The sequence below is a fragment of the Scophthalmus maximus genome, chromosome 17 (genome assembly GCF_022379125.1).
Source record: "Scophthalmus maximus strain ysfricsl-2021 chromosome 17, ASM2237912v1, whole genome shotgun sequence".
Taxonomy (NCBI): Eukaryota; Metazoa; Chordata; class Actinopteri; order Pleuronectiformes; family Scophthalmidae; genus Scophthalmus; species Scophthalmus maximus.
Window position 1 is genome coordinate 11,486,379 of NC_061531.1, and position 22,669 is coordinate 11,509,047.

Genomic DNA, 22,669 nt, shown 5'->3' on the forward strand with positions numbered 1-22,669 from the left:
TCCAGTGGGAAAAGAGAGGCTTAACTTAAACTGCCCATTCTCTAATTGTCCACACAGACACATTGCAGAGTGTGACTGGCTTTAGTATGACCAGAAGATTAGGACTGTACACAGACCGTACTCAGCTATGGGCCTGGTGTGACAACGTGCTCCTGTGTTTATGTGGGCTAATCTAAAGTATACAGTATGTTGCACTCCGCAGACTTAACTGCCTGCACTCTGGACTCCCTGACCTGGCATTGAAGCTTTATGCATAACAGGGCATTCACGTGTAAACACAATCATGCTTATGGCACATTCATAAATGCAGAAACAAACAAAGGAATATGACTTATACACGTACGCGGACTTACCAAGGATGGAGACCTTGCTTAGGAACTCTTCATACATCTTTCTCTTCCTCAGTGTGCTGCCCTGTTAAAGAAAAAAGCAGACACAGTCACCACATGAATCACTCTATCCAAAATTGTATTGGCAACGCTGCACATCTATAATAAAATAATAATTGTGATTAGTCTGCAAAACATTGTGATCATGTCTTGATTAAAGAAGTTGAACAGATTTATTGCCTTTTGGTACCGTAACATATAGTTTTCTCTTCTCTCATCTAAAATTAGCAGTTATGTTTTTTTTATGTTACAGAAGCAGCAACTACGAGCCTTGCTTTAGATAGTGTCTCTGATATGGTCTTACTGAAGTCCTGATCTGAACAAATTGGAATAATTACTACTTTAAGGAGCCGCTACTGAGAAAGAGCATCATACAAAATCTGTACTTCCTTGGTGTCATTAAATTATGATGGAGCTTATCTGTAAATGACAGACATCGATCCTTTTTTGTCACACCTACATTTGAATATATTTCATTCTCTGGGGATGACTGTCTTTCTTTCTTCCTTCTTAATTAGAACTCACATTTAAATTTCGCAGGGACTTTTATTTTCACTGTCCGTGTGTCATAGAAGCACTTTTTGCCACAAGTTGACTTTAAGGCTAAGTCAAAATTGAGTGGCAAATTACAAGATTATAAAACCTAGCAACACCAGGAAACGACACTAAAAGATAATATATGATTAATAGATCATAGCTCATGGGGTCAGACTTATGGAAATGTGTATAAGCGCTGTGGTAATGTTCAATGCATATGTGTGTCTGTGTGTGTGGCCCGCCCCACCCACCAAGCAGGGGACTTTCCCATCTCTGCCTCTGCCATGAAACTTCAGGTGCTTCCTGACAAGTCTGGACCCAAAGGATCCCTTCTCTGACTGCATTTCTCCTTTTATTTTTACCTCCTTCATTGCATGGAACCACTCGGAAAGAGCGGGAACATAAAAAGAAAAAGAGAGAGTGAGGAGAGACGATCTTGTCCACCCTCCCTGCGTCTGCCTTTGCATATGGAAATGATATATTGAGGCTTGGGGTGTCTTTAGTGCATAAGTGCCTGAGTCCCGCTGCTGCCTCTAATTTCATATAATTTCACATTTTGTCTTAAAAGGGGAGAAAATGTTCCCAAGTGAGCCAACGTTAAATTCAAAATCGTAAACAACTTGATTAAAGGAATTCTAGAGCCTTCCTTGCCTCCCTCCTGGATAAATGATTCGAGTCTGTGTGTGTGTGTGTGTGTGTATACAGAGACACAGAGCATGTGTGTGTGTGTGTGTGTGTGCGGAGTCTGTTTTTAGTTCTGCCACTTATGTTTCGTTGCTGTGTCAGCAGAGACAAAACTTCATGCTCGTTAAGCAAGCAAATACAAACACTCACACATGTATACTCTACTTTTAACACAATCTCTCTCACAAACACACGCACACCATCCTCCACAGATATGTTGAGTTGGTCTCCTGATTTCATACGCTCCCCTTCGAGCTCCTCAGACAGGCCTGCTGAGCTTAAAGGCTTACTGTGCGCACATACTGTAACCTTACATTATACAGCAGGTTAGATTAATGGGACGGGAGGCAGGAGGGCTAGATGGGCCACATTAATGTTATCAACGTAGGTTCACTGGCGCGGACGGAATAAGAATTTGTGCTTCTAAAATTTCAACTAAACATTAATTTTGTTGGTCCACATATTTTTCTTCCCTCTTTGCATTCTTATTATCTGCTTCTGTCCTTATCTCCTACTCCTGCCAACTTGGGAGGGCCGCAGCACATATTTCATGTAAAAAACTCCCCTTCTCTTGTTGGCCTTAATATGTTCACTCCTCCTGTGGTTAAAGATGAACCAGCCTCTGTGTCTGCTAACCGTCTTTGAGGTAGAATCATCAAAGAGTTAAGGTGTGGAGCAAAGCCAGAATAAACCAACCGCACATCGCGCCTCATTCCCATCACCTTTATCTCTGTCCAATGTGAAACACATACACCCCCCACACATCCCTCCTCGTTTTCTTAATATTATTTCTCCGCGTCTCCTTTTGTCTCCTGTTTTATTGGTTGACGGTGGTCTGTTAGTTTGTCAATGGCTTTGCCTGTGGCTGTGTGTGTGTTTAAATACCAAGATGACACAACAAGGAGGGTATTGTATGACTGGTGGCAACACAATGGAGAGAGTGTATTTATCACTGGGAATGGTATTACATTGTTTACTAAATGCACTTCTGGATGAGGGGGAGAGGAGGAGGTTGGGGTATGATGGTTGTGAAGGGCTGGCTTGGCTCTAATTTTACATGACAAGTTGACTGGCATCTCTATATTTTTAATAGATAGGTAGACAGATAGATAGGTAGACAGATAGATAGATAGATAGATAGATAGATAGATACTTTATTGATCCTAAGCTGGGAAATTCCTGCCTGAATACCCGTAAATATACATCAAAACTAAATTCTATTCAACCAGCTAAAGCTTTTGAGGAATAATGTAAGAGATTATGTCTCTTGAAATATGATTAATCAGAATACGCCAACCCATTTACTTTTGACTGTTCATGTACAAATGTAAAACTATTCAATCAAATGACACTTATTCATTTTACAAATTGGAGATTTGGGGACGCAACTGAGAAGCTCAACAGGAGAGAAGCAGATGTGCAAACAATGGAAATGATGGCAGCGAGCAGCCCACCTTCCCAAACTCCTAACTAACTAGCTCCAGGCACAGACTCTCAGAATAATTTTGCAGGGAAACACAAACACACACACACACACACACACACACACACACACACACACACACACACACACACACACACACACACACACACACACACACACACACACACACACACACACACACACACACACACACACACACACACACACACACACACACGTGCGCGTGTAACAGCGAGAGTGAGAGAATGCTCACTGTGTTGGCCCAAGATGTTGCCAGAATACCACACTTTATAAAAACAGCTTTACAAATCATTGACAGCAATAATTAACTACAGGTTCACATTACTGAATTCTGTTTCACCCCGTCTCCCCTCCTGCTCCTGCTCCTATTGGAAGAAACGAAGGAATGAGAGCTAGATAGAGAGCGAGAGAGAGAGGGGGAGAGAAACCTCTCAAAGGAGGGTTACCAGGGCAGACTGTGCCCTCACTTAAACTATGTGCTTAAGAGATGACATGAGTGCTGGGCAGGCCGGTGCCAACTTAACACTGAGCTGAAAGGTCCTAAAACAAAGCGTCTGCCATCTTTGCCGGTTAAAACTGTTTTTACACGGAGCAAGGTTTTCACTGCTGGCGAAGAAAGTTCACATGTTTTTGTAAGGTTAATTAAAGGCTTTCTAATTTAGTTGAAATGATATCTAAGGAAGTATTTAGTTGGGCATTCTCCTCTTGGGCTGTGCATGACAGCCAGGGCAGAACACCTCGTGATTCCAGTTTAAACATTTAGAAATTCCTGCTAGAGATGCTTCTTCAGCGGGAAGAGTATGTAGAGGCATTAGAGTTGACCCCCTCTCTCCTCTACAACCCTCAACCGCAGTTCATCTGATATCAGACATAGAGAGATGGGAGGATAACCTCCTGTGTGTGTGTGTGTGTGTATATTTTGAGCAAAAAAAAAATTATCTGTATAAAGTATTTAAGGAGTCTCAAGTGTTTAAGTAGGAGAAAATATTGCAAGTGAAGGACCATGAATGATAACCTGGCTGAGAGTCTACTACAGCACACTTTTACTATCACAGCTCTTGATGTGTGTTGTTAAGATCTTACATTTACACTTTAAACTGCAAAATTGAAAAAAAAAAAGTTTTTATAATTAGCTGAAGCTAGTGAAAAGTGGATATATATATGCACGGGATTGGTGTAAAACAAGGGACGAGCAATCATGTAACACTCAGAATATAACATTTGCTGTTTTAGAGATCATCATGTGCCGTCAATTAAGTGTTCACCATCATATGCAGGTTATTACATGATTATATCCATCGGAGCAATCTGCCGACTCTTCCCTTAAAAATATACATCTCTGTTACCTCTCAACATCTAATAGTACCTTAGTTTATGTTGACTTAATTGCTACCCATCAGCTTTTATGATTCATATCCATCTGATTTAAATGTTTTTTGTTTCATGTTGTATGAAGACCCGACCACTTGGAAGTAGGTTCAGTTGTGCTACAATCGCCACTCCATCCAACCTTTTTGTTACAGAAAGGCTTGGCTGTGCACTTAACCCGGAGTGTAATGTCGTGAGACGTGTCAGTGTCGAAGTTCGTACCATGAGGATGCGCCGGTAGCTGTCCCTGTCGATACCCCACAGTTTAAGGTCGGTCTTGGCCTTCACAGTGGCAGCTCTGGGAGTTCCATAGATCAGGGCCAGCTCTCCAAAACTACCTCCTTCTCCGATACTGGTCACCCACTCGCCGTTCACATACACCTGCAAACAGAGCAAAGAAACAAGTGATGGATGGGGTCTCAAATGCTTCTGATGCTGTGAAGAACTTAATTTTCTTGTATCATTTCAATCTCTCAACCCATCCCAAGACACCTTTCCCAACCTTTATTGTCTTCTGTTCTTTCCGGGCTCCTTCATATGCTCACTGGGCTTGTCCTCACACATTTGATCCCCACTAAGCCCTCAGATGAGACCCTCTAAAAGGCTCTCAATCCCTCTTATCTCTCCATCCATCCCTTTTATTCCTGCTGTCTTGTCTTTCTAGAGTCTTTCCTTTGATTTGGGAGTGATGGAGGACAAAAAGCTGTGGTAGACATTGTGGGTCTGCCCACAGATCTAAAACACAGCACTCATGCTTGGTCTCCTACATGTGCATGCGCACGCTCGCATGCACACGCACACACGCACACAAACACAAATGCACAGCTCTATTCAGGCCAGTCACTATAGTTCCACAGACAATACAACCTCATTGAGACTTGTCCAGATTGTCTCTGGGGCTGTTTTGGTTTCACCTGTCGACACACTATCCCCTATCTTGTTGACTTAATAACACAGAGAGAAAGGATGAGAGAGAGGGAGGGTTTATCCCTCCAGTGGCTGTTGTGAATTGCCAGAATTGTTGCAAGCCATTATCCAAAGCTCAGCATTGACCACAGGGGACTCATACTTCAATATAAACTGGGATGGCCTCAGAGAGAGGCAGACTGCAGGCTACAGTTACGTCAAGCCTAGAAGAACAATTGTACGAATGTTACAAAAGTGTTACATCAGACCATACAGGTTATAGTATTTTTTTCCCTGCACAGTTTCCGAAGCTAGTACTCCAGTATCCCCTAACTGGAAAGTCTTTGTTCTGTCTTCACTGCTCTACATGTGAAATCCGATTTCACACACAAGTTCATGGTAAAGGTAAAGCTGTTTTAACTGCTTAAACCTTAACCAGGTTTGCAAGAGTACAGCTCTTGTATTTTATTCCAGCTTTACTCTTGTAGAAAAGGTGCTTCACATAGACTGAAACTGGAAACGCTTGCACTGTATTGAGTCAGCATTGTGGAGAAGGTAAAAATTTAGTTCATGACAACAGAAAAAAAAGTCTGAAGCAATTAGGGCTTTGAACAATGTCTGCAGTCTCCGAATTTTTTTCAATACGCAAATATCTACAGCAAACTGTGTGTGCCTGGTGGTAATTAAGGAGCAACAAATCTCAAATACTGGAAAGGGGATGAGCAGGCATAGTGTGTTTTCCCGCAAGCTGTGTGAATGTCTGTGAAAGTTGGTCTGTGACTACTTGTCGTCTGCTTTGCAGCAATTATTTAAGTCCATTCCCAAATGCCATTGCTCAATAATAATAAAATAAGCCCACTCTTTCAAAATAATTACTTACATTAATGTCAAAGTACTTAATTATCTTTCGATCTTTGCTCACCAAATAAGATGTTATCATTTACGATGGTAGATACTCGATACTTAGTTACAAATAACATTTTATTCAGATTAGATCATTTTAGATTGAAGGTTTAATTTCCTTTTTGATACACCCATATAAACATGGGCCAATATCTGTAAGTGAATACATTTGTGTGCAGACGTGGAGGGGTGTTTATATCAGTGTCAGCTTCCAGACAGTTCATGGGTTGCCAGCAGATTCACACCCCTATCTAATGAGAGACATCTCCACTCTTCAATAACCTCAGTTGGGGGCCGCAGCTGTCTGTAGAGATAGAGGGGCGGATGGCGGGGTGGGACGATAAAGAGCATTTGGTTCGGGTGGATGTGAGGCAGGGAGCAGGGTTGGTTGCAGATTGACATGGTCCTGGGTGTGAGAGTAGATGCCTTAGATTCTCTGGTGGCAGATAGAGGGAGGTTGAGGTCCCAGGCCAGAGCAGGTCACCTCTTATACCTAACTAGACCAAGTGTCTTCAACACACTAACTACGTGAAAAGTGACAAGCCACTGACTGTATGATAAGTGGTGAAAACAAAACTAATGTTTCCCATTAAATAGCCTCTATTGTGAGTGAGATGAGCGTACACTGAATATAGGATGTTGCATAAGACCACCTTACACTGCAGATAGCTGAGGCAACGTGAAAAAAAGCATGGATGGAGAAAAGCATACATCTGCATCGGGTTTGAAGAAGGCAGGGTCAACATGTTGCTCTTCAGTCTAATAAATATCTGGAGCTATTATCGAATTAGTGGAAACTCATTTTTTCCTTTGTTCATTTTCCTGTCTTGAATTTGGCCCTAAATGTGCACACAACGACCCTTCTGTTGAAAACAATCATGGCACACATCATCTGTTTCAGCAAAATCGAAAAAAATTGCCTCATAATTTATCTAATCCCACTTGAAAAGCGTCACACGAAGCAACTTAAATCAATTTAACAGCGTGTGTTTTGTCTTTCAAGGCACCATCTCCACATACAGTATTTATACACTTCCTTCTCTCTGTGTCTCAGGTGGGCCGACTATATTGGCACGCTCCGCCAAGCTTGCCAACCTGTCTCTGTGCTCACCGCTGTAAGCCGATAAGGTCACTTCCTGTTTAACTTTCCGTCAGCTCCTGTTTTTATCTCTCCACTTAACTCTATCGCTCCGTGTCAGGCTCCCTAAGACAAAGGACATTCTCAGTTTTGGCTGCCTTCGTGTAGCGCTGGACTCCATAGCGGCATGTTCAGATTGCCATCACATTGGAACCGAACTTTGACGAGAACAAAACATGGGGGCAATCCAATACAACCTGTCCATTGTTGGAGGGAAGTATAGTCGGAATATGAGTGGGGAAGGCTGGGTTTTCCAACTATGGCACAATTCTTGTGGCCAACCCTTGAAATCAGGTGAATGAATGCTCATATTCTATTTAGAACTAGTATGTTTTACTGACAGTGCCCGTCAGTGCTGGGAGTTCTCACAAAAAAAAGTACCTGAAGGGGAAAATGGATTCTTTGGTTTTATTTACAAACTCACAAAGCAATGGTCTATGATGTCCGTCAACCCATCATCAAAGTCACCCCATCATCCCATATCATCATCCTAAATCATCCCCATCTTCAAAGATGGTGTCACAGTTGAGACAATATGAACAATAGAGGTTTCAGGATTTATACTGCACTGATAAAGAAAGAATTTGCTCTATGGAGAGAATGTATGAGATTAAATGAATGTGTGCTTTTGTTGGTCACTTACGTCCACTTCGCCTTGGTCAATAACGTAAAAGTTGTCTCCTTCATCGCCTGGATGGGAGAGAAGAGGAGAAACACAGAAATACAGAAAAAGCCTTTTAACCAATAGGAAACCACGTATTCTTTCTCTTACTTCCACCCCCTGCTTAAGTTCTCAGAGGTGGATTTTTAAACCATTAAACTAAAGTGGGGAACAACTTTGGGCATTAAGAGATTGAAAGTATCAGTCAAAAAAATGAACCACAACTCTCACTGTGTGGACAAAAACAAGTTGAGAACTTGAACTGAAATTACACATTACGGCACACAGACATCCATTTTCTTACACTCCCCTGCTCACGTCTGTCAAATTATGTCACTCCTCTTTAAAAAGAGTCTTTATGAATGGATTGCCTCTTTAAGCTTCAGGGCAGAGTCAGTGTCAAAGATGCTACCGCCTCCTCCAGAATGCATTTTTCACAGGGCCTGCTGTTACCTTTGTAAAATAGGGCACTCGCCAGGATAAAGTTGCAGACACAGCAGAGTTCATTACTGCTGCTTCTTAGAATTAATAGTGGAAACTCTGAAACAGGGGGGCCTGAGGAGGCTGAGCTACAACACCTCAGTAAACTACAGAGTGATCCATGATATAATGTACAACTCTCTCTTTGAGATATTGCTATGTTTTTTTTCCCCCTAACGGCTACAAAAGGCATACCCAAGCTGGTAGCAACATAAGTCAACACACTAAAATATAGCTGGAGCCAGGAGTCAGTTAGCTTATTTTAGCATAAAAACTTGAGCGAGCTAGCCTGGCTTTGTGCAAAGCTGACAAAATCTGCTTTCCAGCACATCCAATCTATATGTGCGAGGCTTCATACTCAAAATGTTTTTCTGGTTTGCTGACTGGAGCCCTTATTTGTCACTGATGGTAGTGTGGTGGGCTTTCAAAGTGAATCCTAACCCTTCAAGCGAGCCGGTAGGGTGACATCCACTGAAAGCATCTAGTCTGGAGATAAGGCTGAAAAATGGCAAAGTGTTCCTTTAATTATGCTATCCATTACATAGGGCTGAGGGGCGAAATTATTAAAAAGGACTGACAGCCACGGACATGAGCACTGTGAAACTCTCCCTGCAGCTCCCTCCAACAATAAGACATAAATGCAACTCCATTCACATGTACAAGTGGGTAATGATGCATGAATATACATGACAGAAGATTGTTTGTGCATGCATTTCATAGGTACCAAGTGAGGGTGTGTATGACTGCGTATGTGTGCACATGGGTTTTGGGTGAATGTTCGGCTGGAGAGTTGAAAGGCTGGGAGTGCCCCGTGTGTAAAGTTCACAGGAGTTCACACGGCTAATTAATATTGAGTGGAGGGGGCTCGTTAATCATGGAGCTCTATTTGTCACAGAAATGCTCCTTGTCAGTCTGATGGTCCGTCCGAGGAGACCCCACACACACACACACACACACACACACACACACACACACACACACACACACACACACACACACACACACACACACACACACACACACACACACACACACACACACACACACACACACACACACACACACACACACACACACACACACACACACACACACACACACAACCTGCTGCAACCTGGCCCTCTGCAATCTCCCTCTCACTGCCTCTGCCTCTCTCTCTTTCATCTCATCTATCTTTCATTCAATTCCCTCTCGCTCAGTCTTTCTTCTCTTCTACTCTTCCTGTCTTTTATCACTTCGGTTCTGGGGCCTTTGTTTTGCGCCCTTCCAGTCCCCCTGTGACTGAGAGTGCAGGCAAATATTTGACCAGAGCGTGCACACACACGCGCGCGCGCACACACACTTGCCGGCTGGTGTTCTCAGTGTGGCCTTGTTTCAACACAAGATAATTGTCGTATACACTGTCGAGGTTCCTTGGTTTATCTCAAAAGAAAAACGTGGGTTACATCCTCGGCCTCTGAGGTGTGTTGTACCAGAATGATGGTGCACCACTGAGCTAAAGATGTCCATCTATCAAAACTAATTTCTCCTGGAATTTTATATTTCGGGTTTGGAATCGTCCATAAGGAAACCCTCTTACCATACTTTAAACAGTGTCTTATGACTGCGAAACTGGATACATGTGAAAAACAAAACACATGAAAACTGATATGTAACATTCGATAATTGATTTAAATTAAAATACCTCAGTCCTGCATTTTGCATGTTATAGACTAAATTCTTGTTTAAATACCACTCCAGCCTCTGAGTCTATAACTCCTCGCTGTGTCCAAACAGTGTGTGATGGACCAGTAGCAAGGGCAGTTTCTTGAAGCTGTACAGTAGTCCAGACATTAGCAATGACATCAGCACTGTATATGGTATATACCACACTCTATAGCGTATATAACAATGGGCTGTCTGGGGCTTGGGGCCCTGCAAAGATAGCTAGACTTATTATCACCAAATTAGGCCCGATATGCTTCCAGATGCCGACTTAGAGTAGGTAGGAATGACTGAGGGAGTATGTGTCCAAGCAGTTACAGTTTTCCCTTCACTCAACATCCGGGTGAATATGTTTGTAAGACATGCGTATGATTTTGTGCAGGTGTGAAGGTAGTATTATGTGGAGGAGGGGCATTTGTCTGTGAGAATGTGTGTTTTCGGCATTTAAGTATGTGTTTAAACGTGTCTGTGTTTGATAGGAGTTTGAGTGGGGGGAACTAGGAAAACTACAGTCTGGCCCTGCTCAGCTCTGCGTTCCTTCAAAGTCCAGGGATGTCTAGTGAGGGCTTTGACGACTGTGGTTAAGCAGAGGAGAGGGACCTGACATCTGGTGCAGACTGAGGGAATGTAAGAGTGAGGCAATGTAAGAGTGAGGCAAGGAGAGGATAGAGGAGGGAGAAAAAAAGGGTGTAACCTGTGCCACCAACACTGTATTGCCACCAAAGTTTTGGTGGCAATGCAGTACAAGCATTTTTTGAGAAAGAGCCATCGAAGGTAATCTGTGAGAACAGCATCCTAATTGTTTCCTTTCTACTAAAGTGGCTGAGTGGATCAAATATATGCCAAAGTAATAACTCAAAAAGTCATCTGTCAGAACAATGCTTTTAATATCAACTAGTGCTGTGTTATAATATCTGTTTCAATGTGTAGTGTCAGTGCTGTTATTTAGCAGGGAACTCACTTGGCTATTCGGTAACTTCCACTGAATTAATTCTATGATGATTGATTGTATGATAAATGGTTTTAGGCTCTGTACAGCACTATATCACTTCTAATTTTCTTAAAAGTGGAAACCCATATTGTACTTCATAGGATTAATCCAAACAAAAGATTTATACATACCTTGCTGGATGACTGTTTCTCCTGCAATGTGAGTGACCGGGAACATGGCATCAAATATGTCACTGTGGAGGGAAGAGGAAGAAAGAGGAGGAGAATACAGTTATTACCAACATACCTCATGTTATGGCACAATACCCTAGAGAAGAGTTCGTTCCATGGAAGAGATGTAAAAGATAGAGCAGCTGAGACAGGCCTAGGAGCACATACGCAGGGTTTTTTGCGGGGGTCAATCACGGAATCACTTAAACTGCCTCAAGATAACAATGCACAAACACTGTGCAGGACCACACCTCATTGTAAGACCAAAACGTCCATGGGTGCTTAGATGGGAACAAAGTGCATTTGCCCCCAAAACATAAATTGAACTATATATTTTTGTGTCAATCTTTTCTTTGACACTGGCATCATCATTATTTATCCATTACTACTGTCATTTGAATTAACTTGTTGAGCTTTCACCCAAAAAAATCATGAGATAAAACAGCACAACAAAGCTTCAGCTGCTTTCCCCGCATCTTCACGTCGTATTAGTCAGGCACATCGGCTTAAATGTGACTGTGTTGTAACAGAACACGATCAAAGGCCTGTAGCGCTGAATGCATCCTCTATCTTCTAAATCTCTTTTTAAGAAAACAAACAAAATAACGTCCGTGCGTAAGCACTTAATTTCTGTTTCAGCCCGGCAGGGAAAAGCGCCTGTTAGACTGTTCTTAACTGGCCGGTTAAATGCATGAAGCCTCGGCAGATTAAAGTTCCACTGCTGGGATGTGTTGGGGCAAGAGAAAACTCAGTATCCTTCCTCTCCTCCTCTCTGCCCGTCTCACACCTTCGGGGTATATTTATCTATCTAATCAGTTGCATACCACCCGTCTTATAGAGAAATATAGTGAAAACAATAAAAGAGGGTCAGGCATATCAAAGGTATACAAGACCTGCTGAGTGAATGTAGGGCAAGTTTGAGCCCGTTGTGTGTGCATGCGTGTGTGTGTATTTGAGCCAGGCTGTCGCCGTTTGACTGTATATTGCCTATGAAAACACACAGGTTTGTACAAAATAATGGGTGGGTGTCTGCGCTCATGACAGTGCACTAGACTATCAGAGATGACAAGAGTTACACAGACAAACACACCTTTCCTGAGCACCATAAACATAAAATTGTTGCTCGATTCAAACCTTCCCAGTAAAAAAAGAAAACCTGCAGGTCAGACAGATGTTGGGGAGAGATCTGAGGCTGTTACTGAGTGGTTTCGGAGGTGAATGGACCCTGCTGCTATTTGTTTATGTGACGCTGAATAAAAAGCAGACTGAAGGAGGTGGATTTTGGCCAGCTTCAGCCACAGGTAGGCCCTGTGCAATGCAGCTGGCCACTGACTCACATGTCCTCAAGGATGCAACACATGTACAGAAAACGCGCTCCCTTTGAAGTGTACAAGCACTAGCTACAAGATGCACGACCGCACTCTCATTTACAATCAACACACATCCTCCAGTACTATGTGCTCGTCTGATACACTCTGGTGCACGTCAGCACACTCACACACACTTGTAAGAGCAACAACACACACATACTGGCACTCTCACGTGACACACAAACTCAAACTCTTTGATGGGGTTTAGTCAGAGCAACATCTGCAGGGTTGCCCCCAACTCTCCTCACATCTGTTCTCGGCACGGAGTCGGTCTGCAAGGGGAGCCTCAGAGCAGTGGATTTCAGATCACGACTAATAACTACTAATGTTTGGTTTATGGAAATAAGCACCTTAGCAAAACAAGACATACAACAGGGGAAACCAACAACAGGGTAGAAGAAGAACAGGGTAAAAAAATACCAAGGAAAAATTGGAGACAGTCAGATCTTATATATTATATATAATAGAGCCTGGCAGATATATATCGGTTGGCCAATAATATCGCTATCGGTCCTTATGTTAACTGATATGAAATATTTTATTGTACAGAATAAACAATGCAGAATGAATTATGTTTATTTTGAAGTTCTATAAATTGGGTTGTATTTTTGTTTTCTTTTATTTATTGTTATTTATTCCAAAGTTTATGATTAAACTAAAATACCGATGCATCGGTATCGGAAATCTTGTACTCGCCAATATCGATATCGGCACCTGCCCCTAAAAAATCCATATCGTTCGGGCTCTAAAATATATCATTGCCACTAACGGATAAGCTGTGCTTTGGTAAATGCATTTTACAAGTGGCGATGATGATGGATTTGATGACGGTGATGCGTAGGATGTTCCAGACTGAGTGGCATAGAGAGGATCAAAGGCAAGCGAACCTGTGTTTAGGTAATTACCCTTGACCACCTCTCTCTTCCATGCCCGGCCCCTCGCTGAATGCAGAGGTGAGCACAACAAAGACACTTACGCAGGTAATTACTTCCCCTCGTTTCTACCTGACTCTCTTTCCCTTTCTTCATCCCCGACTTCCTCCCTGTCTGCTCTCGATCACTTTTTCTCTTCCTCTCCCCTCTCAATTACCCCTTTCTTCCCTCTAATTCCCTCCCTGCCCCACCTATTTCTCCCATCTCTCGGTCTATCGCCCCCTCACTGCCTTTTCCCAGATGAAGTGATTAATCTTGTCCTTTCCGCTACCTGTAGCCCCTCTGACCTTATGGGAAGGCAGAGCCCCCTTCCCTTAACAATAGATGTGCTGTTCTGACAGAGACAGACAAGAAAGAGACAGAGAGACCCTGCAGACTTTGAGGGGGCGAGGAAGTTCACCTCCACCCCAGGGAGGGAGACAAAGCTTCTGTCATGCTGGAGATATGTGGAGATACTGAAACACATGTGACACACGTGATGCAAAAATGCATCCATAGAAATATCCAGTTGTTACCTTCAGACATTCCTTGTTCTATTCTACTGTCTGTATTATACTATCTATAAAATCTATCCCCCAGTTCACTCAGTCTTGCTCCAGATGACATCACATAGACTGTACGAAGCCCATTGTGTTCATTTGTAGCACAGGAAGTTGCAGCAAGAGATAGTGGCACTTCTAGAATAATCAGAGTTGCTATCTTGGCAGTTAAGCAACAGTTTTATATTCAAAGGAGGAACAGATGATGCAAAATATGCAGTCATGGGTAGAGATAACATCAACATGGATACAATTACGGAGAATTGTAACCTGCATTGTGCTGTGTCAGAATAACTAAACCTGACTCAAATGTGGCTGCCACACGTTGAGAGTTTGCGTATGCATGCATGTACAGTATGTGTGGAAATGACAAGAAAGGTTCATGTGCAACAGGCTATTATTGTTCTCAAACACCCATAAAGACATGATTAGCTCGGGGGATTTCTGTCATTAATGAAATAAAATCAGGCCTGCTTGTGTAGCTGGAATGCTTGTGGTTCTTCCTGGCTGGCATTGACGGTTTTTCTCTCTCACTTCTTCTCTCACTTCGCTCCTACAACACAGCTGTTTATTTGTTCAGCAGCAGACCTCTTATCTCTTACATTACCGCCTCAACACACAGCGCTGCCATTATGCCTTTAACACCAAAAGAAAGTTTTTTCCGCAGCACGGCGTGCCGCCATGTCTTTGTGTTTCTTAATGGGCTGCAGAATGTTTAGCTACACGAGTCCTTCATCCAGCACTCACGTCCTCGACAGACATTTTGCAATTACCAAAATAATCAACAATGGCACTGCATATGGGAACTTCCCAGCTCTCCAAGCGGTGTCTTGGCTTGGTGGCGATGTGCCACTGGTTTCGCTGCTGCAGTGTTCGTGCCATAAGTGCTTGACCAATTAGTTTTCACTACCACACTAATTCAGATTCTGGCTGATTCTGGCAAAGCAGAACAATAGTCTTTGTTTTACAAGTCAACACAAATCCATGTTATAAGTCCACCAGATGTACACTCCAGTTGTTTAATATGTTTTAGTTTTGTAAGCTAACAGAGCCTGCAGGCAGCAGGGTGACATTGTGATCAAGCTTCAGCGTCTTCCTTCAGCTGCCCAACTCTGACCTCCATCAAGTTAAAAAATCTGTTAAACTGCAGAGGAATCTAAGATCTTCATTAGAACAAATAATATGCAAATATTAAAGTTGCAACTAACGATTATTTTCATCGTTGATTAATCTGTCGATTCTTTTCTTTTCAATCAGTCTAATAGTTGTTGATAACTAACCGATTAATTGTTGCAGCTCTGTCAAAACTTACAAATACCTGTGAGAGGTCAAAAAAATTTTTTTTAAATGTTATTGTGGCTACTAAGATGCCAGTGTAAATAATGAATAAGTCATAATATGCTGATATGACTTTTTAAGTATTACTGCCCGACTGGCTCACCAACACCTCAGAGAATGGGAATGCACTGAAAACATTCTCAACAACATTACATTAAAGGTTGCTATGGACAACAGATACTAGATACTGCCTTTTGTTTACCCAAGTGAAGTGACGAGTTGTGATTAGTCAGCAGAATGTGAACAGACACAGGCAAACTCACAAAAAAGAGCATGCAAACATAAATTTGACTTTCACTGATGATGGCGGAACAGCAGTTTACTAGCCTGTTGTGAGACTCATTACGGGTATATCACAGTAAGATGGAAAAGTTTTATGAGGCTGACTAAGTGGTGAACAGTTTAATGTCCAGAGTTTAAAGTTGAGCACAAACAGCCAAAGTAACTCACACGGAACAACTCACCCTACTGTGCTCTGTTTGTGTGAACACAGCGACATTTGTTTTTTAAAACCATCAAATTACATAAAATGAGATGTACATAAAAGCATACACACACATTGCTCCACTCACATGGAGACTGACACACACACAAACACACACCGCTGACAATAAGAAACAGTATGAGTGTGTGAGTGTGTGAGAAAGAGAGAGGGTTGAAAGAGAGATGAAAGAGGTATAATTATAAAGCACAGAAGCATTCAGGGAGGATATTTATGCTATAAAGGCTCTTGGCACACGCCCTATCTCTCCCTAGAGGCCCGGTAAAAAAACTAAGATACCTGTCCATGCCGAGCTGATGCCCAATTCTTCACATCGGCCTACAAACGGCAAGGAAAACCCACGTGTGTTGTGTCTTACCATTGTCATCTTAAAAAATAGAACTGTGAAATATACGTCATAATACAACAGCTTAAGTGTGATTTTTATTATTTCAGGTTTTTAGATTTTGGGGTATAAGTAAAGGCATCGTCATCATCACACAACAGACAGCACATTCAAACATTGAGAGAATAATTTCTGTTAATGTGCCTTCAAATTTCATCATTCTAATAGACAAGTTGATAATGATTTGTTTTTAGTTCACTATTCTGTTTTTGAAAACCATTTAGTCAGGTGGCAGGGGTGTAGGATTGAAAACTGTCTCACATTTCTACTCAGAAACACGAAAAAATTAAAAACAGAAAAAGTATTACAATTCATGTAGCTTGTAGCTGTACCATAGTAAAAAATATACGTTGCTGTCAACTTTTAAGCACTGATACATTAACATGTACACAATGTTGAATGTTTGCCCTATGTGATTCTTATTTAAAATATTCATGTGATGACTCTCTTTTTCTGAGCTATGCAGAGTGTACAGTCAAACCACAGAGGTGGTCCTAAAGTTTTACAAGTGGACATAACTGTTTATGGCTGGTGGCAATGACCAAATGATGGTCAACAATGTGGGAGGAGCGATGAGGCCAAAGCCAGGCAAGGAGAAAGAGAAAAATCTCGACTTTGTAAAACTCAGCTGGCCTTTTCCGAAATCTGCCATTGGATGCGGTCCTCGGGGCTCTAAAACTCCAGGTCTGATAAACATCATGAGCTCCAAAACACGCTTAGTGTTCTTTCACTTTACAATGGGCTATTGCACACTGAAGACTTTTTAAACCCTTATAATATAATTAGAGCACTTTGGACCGATATTTTTGTCTCAAAGATCTATTGTTAGCATGCGCGGAGGTCTGCAGAAGTCCACTTAGAGTAAGCTGTGTGATTAAATGTTGGAAGTTGTATTTAAAACCAACAGAGGGCAGGGAGCACACTGTGTTAAACCCACACACCTGGCCCTGGTGGGTTTATAAGGGGTGTAAACCTGGATGCATCCTGTTGCCTCAAAGAGTAGATGTGTGTCTAAATATATGTGCACTGTAGGCTCGAGCTACCTGAGGGATGATGCGTTTATGCTGGTGATCTGTGTAACCTGTGCACTGCTGCCAAAACACGCTCAAGGATGCCATTTATACATTGGGCAGGGATCAGAGCACCTGATCAAAACAGAGGGAGTTCAAGAGGTACAGTGTCTCATTTCCAATCCCTATGAGTTTGCAAGTGCAGAGGTGAGGTGAATACTTTTCCTTAGTTTTCTCCAATTTCATGTTGCACTTGACTGAATGGCATGGATCATTTAAAGAAAACTGCAGAATCTTCTTGGTTCAGTAGCGTATGTCTTTTCATACAGTGATACATAATTTCCTATTCCTTGCTCAGAGATGTTGGGAGAACTGATTTAGCCTAGTCAGATATATATCAGACCAGTGAGCAAACTATGGGAAATGTAGCAGATGATTTGCATGGCCAACTCTCAAGCCTCATCAAAAAACATTGCACTGCAGTTGCTGTTGTTGGTTTAAAATTAAGCATTCAGTTTGAAAATCGCACACTAAGGGCAGCTAAGTGGTGCATTTGTCAAATTAATGAAACAGGATAAAGCAGAGCAGAGGGCTGACAAACCATGACCTCGCTAGACCACTTCGAGATAAATGTCAGTACCTGACAGTGTAAAAATTGTGATACGACCAAATAGACAAATTAATCCAGGAGCCATTATCCAGCGGAGGGTGATCTATAGCAAACAGTAGCTACAGTACACTATGCTGTATCCAAGGGAGCTGGATAATAAACTTTATAGCTGTGCTTGCAACAACAACAAACACTCAATGATTCAAACAAAAAACACCTTTCAGGGAGGGGGATGACTAATCTGGAGGAAAGACTAACTGGCACAGTAGCTCTGCTGAAACCTTTGAGCCTAATTGAAGGAGCAGTCCTCTGATAAAATATAAGGCTAAGCAGCAACTGAACCAGGACGGGCCCCTTGGACCCTGCAAGCCCGCCATTGCCAACTTCTTGAGAGGGCAACCGGCCTTATCATCTCCTGACCATGCCCAGCACCCATGGCACCAATGCTTTTGTATTTCACAAACATCTCCAGCAATCTTAACCGTGGTAATGATAATGACCTGCTATGACTACTGCTTGGATAATAAACGTTCAAAACACACACACACACGCACGCACGCACGCACACACACACACACACACACACACACACACACACACACACACACACACACACACACACACACACACACACACACACACACACACACACACACACACACACACACACACACACACACACACACACACACACACACACACACACACACACACACACACACACACACACACACACACACACACACACCTAGGTTGGCATCAGGGAGGTGAGAGATGGAGTTGCATGGCAGGAGAAGAAAGGTCCAGTCTGAGGAGGAAAAGGGAGCGATTGACTGGAGGATGTGAGGAGAAATGATGACGTGTTACAGGGCGAAGAATAAACATCAGACTTTGACAGTGTCTTGATAATGAATGCATGCCACGTCAGAAGCCTTTGATGTTCAAAACGATATTTAAAAAAATAAATAGAGTATTTATGTTCCTGCAGAAAATAGCAGAATCATTTTCTCAGTCAAAGTACCGGTGGTTAGGATTTGGCCCTTTCTTGTGTTTTCCCTCCTGTACTATTTGTTCTTGTTTCATCTTTTGTGTGTGTGTGTGGGGGGGGGGTCCTGGACTCTCCTGCTTCCCACCAACTCATGAGCACACCTGAGGCTCTCCTTACCAGCTGCGGTTCATCAGAACAGTAATGGTGGTTACGCTAAAGCTGCCCTCTGACCTTGAGTTTTGAAGTTATGTAAAGACAGATCCAGAACCTCTGCCTGCCCAGCTTCCCTGAACCGGACCAAAGCACTACACCCAGTTAGCCTGCCTGCTCCACTTCTTTCACTTTACAAAACGCCTTCTGTCTCTGCAACTGCGTTCGCTAAGTCCCTTAACACCAGTAAAACATTACAGTTGGCCTCAAGTTGCAGGGAACTCATGACTTCATTTGTAATATTTAAAGATTTAAATATAGAAAAAGTTGATTTAGAAAGTCTGCCAGGGCAATGGAACTAAATGTCAGACTACGCTGGTGAACTTCTGGGGACAATGGCGGGGGTTCCCTTCTCTCACAGACTACTGTGTATAAAGTGTGACGAGACTGTTTTACAGGCCTACGGTACCTGATGATCTAATACACGCCACCTGCTGATGTAGCCATGATGTCAGCCTACAAATATCACAAACATGTCCAACCCTGCTGCCTCTCCCCTTATTCCCTCTCCCTTGCTTTCCTTTTACCTTCCCACGTTTGCTCAGTATAGGGATTGTGCTGCTCTGCTGATGATTATACTAAACCTTATTTTTCCTCTGCTTACTTTATATTGTTTTCCTCAGGTTGTCCGTCAAGATCACATTTTCAGTACCCATGTATTTTCATGCTTTCCTAATGTCCACTGTCTCTGCTTTTTGTTGCCCCAGAAAAGAAAAATGCACTTTCTTCCTCCACTTAAGAGTGAAAAGGGTTCAGGCTGGATCAAGCGCCGACAGTGCTAAGCCTCTACCTCTCTGGTGTGTCTACAGGGAATGTGTCACTACAAAAATGAAAAGAAATCAAGAATAATTCCACTGTATGCACACATATATATTTTATATAGGCCTATATATTGTGTACAGGTGCAGAGAGGTGTGCGTCTCTACCTCCCTCTCTCTCTTTCACATACACACACATAACCTGACACATTGCTAAACATCACAAGACATGCCGCTGTCCTGCGGGCATGTCTTTTCCTCTCCTCTTTCCTCCCCTCCCTCCCTCATTTCCACCTCGCAGAAGACAAGCATTAGAACAAGTTCAGCATTTGAGAAGCAGATCGGGACACAAATTGTCCTTTTTCGGGGGGGTTTAAACCTGAGAGGTGTTTACACAACACGGCACATTATTTGTGCATGCTCCGACACAGATATAAATGTGGAAAACTGAGACAAGAAAACCCCAAAAAAGCCTGAGGTGTCTGCGGAGGGAGGGAGGGAAGGAAGGATGAGTAGATGACGATATGGAGAGAAAAGAGGGAGGAGGTATTCCCTGGAGAACAGCTAAAGGCCGCAACTGCACTGCACACCACACTGTGTGTGTGTGTGTGTGTGTGTGTGTGTGTGTTTGTGTGTGTGTGTGTGTGTGTGTGTGTATTATTGTATAAACCTCATCAACCAGCGCTCTGGGTAGTGAGGTAATAGGTGCACAGGGTGCATGAAGGGGAGAGAAATAGTTGACATTCAATAGCTGACATCTGACTGACGCAAGGCCTTCCCTGCTGCAAACAGACAGCTTCTTCAGAGACACATCAGGCAGACCTGGACAGTGTTGTGCAACCAACCAGCATGTTGTGAATAAGGTGCTAACATTTATGTGCTAACAGGAAAGCTCATTTAACATCAATGCTGGATGAGAATATGTATGTTTTGTTGATTCACTGTACTAATCCTTAATTTCTCTCTCTCTCTGTCTCTCTCTCTGTCTCATTTGCTTTATCTTTGTTTCTGCCTTCACACATAATGTAGTGTGACAGAATCTTGCGAGTTGACTCTGGTAAATTCAGAGTGGTTGGTGATACGTAACAGATATCCCTGCTAATGCAAATACAGTAGAATCACCGCCATGTATTACATCTTCATAGAGACGTGAACCAGATGAGACATCTTAATGCAGTTACCTGTGCAGTCCTCTTAATACTTGTTGATAAAAAGACAACAGCATTGATCTAGCTCATCTCTACCTCAAACAAATCTGTTAGTTAGAAGCCGGAAGGCTTGAAATCCACAACACCAACTCGCATATCGAAACTTGTCTAGCTTGGAAGTGGGCTGAGTGCCTCTAATCTAAATGAAACTCAACCAGAGAGACACCAACAAACCAATGAGGAGGTCATGGGAGAATTGACACGCTATAACAAGACTGTTGTCTGTGCCTGTGCACTGGAACCTATCACAGTAGCATAGACAAAGCAGACGGGATGTATACAATAGGAGGCCATGGGCCAACCCAGGCTATTTTATAGGACGCTGGGCTTCTCTGTCCACAGCTAATGTGTGGTGGTGGTGTGTGTGTGTGTGTGTGTGTGTGTGTGTGTGTGAGTGTGTGTGTGGGTTGGTTGTGCTTTGGACTTGGCTGAGCTATAAAGGCACTGGAGGGTTGCAGGAACATCATGTCCTCACAGCAGGGGCAAACACTAGTTAGGAAGTCACTGTCATGCACACTCGCACATTTACCCTACATATTCATTCACGTGAAAGCAAACGTGACACTGTCCATGTACCTTACTCAAATACGACTGGACACGCACACAGGTGTTAACGTTGACTTTTAATGCTTTATCTCTCTTTTACTGCACTTGTTCTTCTTGGCTTTCCCTTTCTCGGCAGTCAAAGTATTTTTGAAAGATTGATGTGATTCCCTGATTCAATTTTGCACAACTGCTGTTCGGATCCAAAAGGGAGGCCAGGTTCTCTCCCTTTTCCTGTTTACTGAAAGACAAACATTCACATGTACTGTGCATGCATATTATGTACAGATACACACATTCACACACACCTTTTCTGATCATTCATGTGCACATCAGTCAAACATGTTGCACACAAGTACCTTCGCACACATTCACAAACAGGAAAACTTGTCTACACACAAGTGCACAAAGGGAGACACATGCCCACACATATAAACTCGGCATACACACACTCTCACACTGATGGTATAAGCAGCTGAGAAGAGATTAATCATAGGGAGCTGGAAACCTGTCCTACAACGACTCTGGGGTACACTTTGGGGGGGATACGGAACAGAGTTTTAACAGGACTCCAGGCACTATCACTACTACATGACTCATCACTTTATGAAGAACTGGATGGAGTAATGGTAAGATGGAAAGATGGAGAAAAATGACAGGGGTTGGAAGAGACAGCAGGGAACAGGTTGAAACACAGCAGAGGGTATGAGAGAGGACAAAAGTTTCCAGCTACAGTATTTGTGCAGTTGTGTGCAGTGTAACTGTGTGTTTGTGCATACGTGTGTGCACTTGTTGATGTGCATGTATTCATGTGTTTATCTGCAGTGGCTTGCAAGCATGCAGCCCAGCTGATATGGACTTACTACAAGTGATATGTTTG

General features: G+C 42.7%; 1 protein-coding gene across 2 annotated transcripts in view; it reads right to left on the reverse strand.

Annotated features, from left to right (window-relative positions):
* The window catches only part of prkar1b (protein kinase, cAMP-dependent, regulatory, type I, beta), a 56,944-nt gene that overhangs the window by 10,833 nt on the left and 23,442 nt on the right, over positions 1–22,669 (reverse strand). For both annotated transcript variants that reach the window (XM_035615026.2, XM_035615027.2), the window contains 4 exons: positions 11,358–11,419; positions 8,034–8,080; positions 4,666–4,824; positions 354–414 (listed from right to left, as the gene is read on the reverse strand). In XM_035615026.2, the coding sequence (XP_035470919.1) occupies positions 354–414; positions 4,666–4,824; positions 8,034–8,080; positions 11,358–11,419 (329 nt within the window). The remainder of the gene's footprint in view (positions 1–353; positions 415–4,665; positions 4,825–8,033; positions 8,081–11,357; positions 11,420–22,669) is intronic.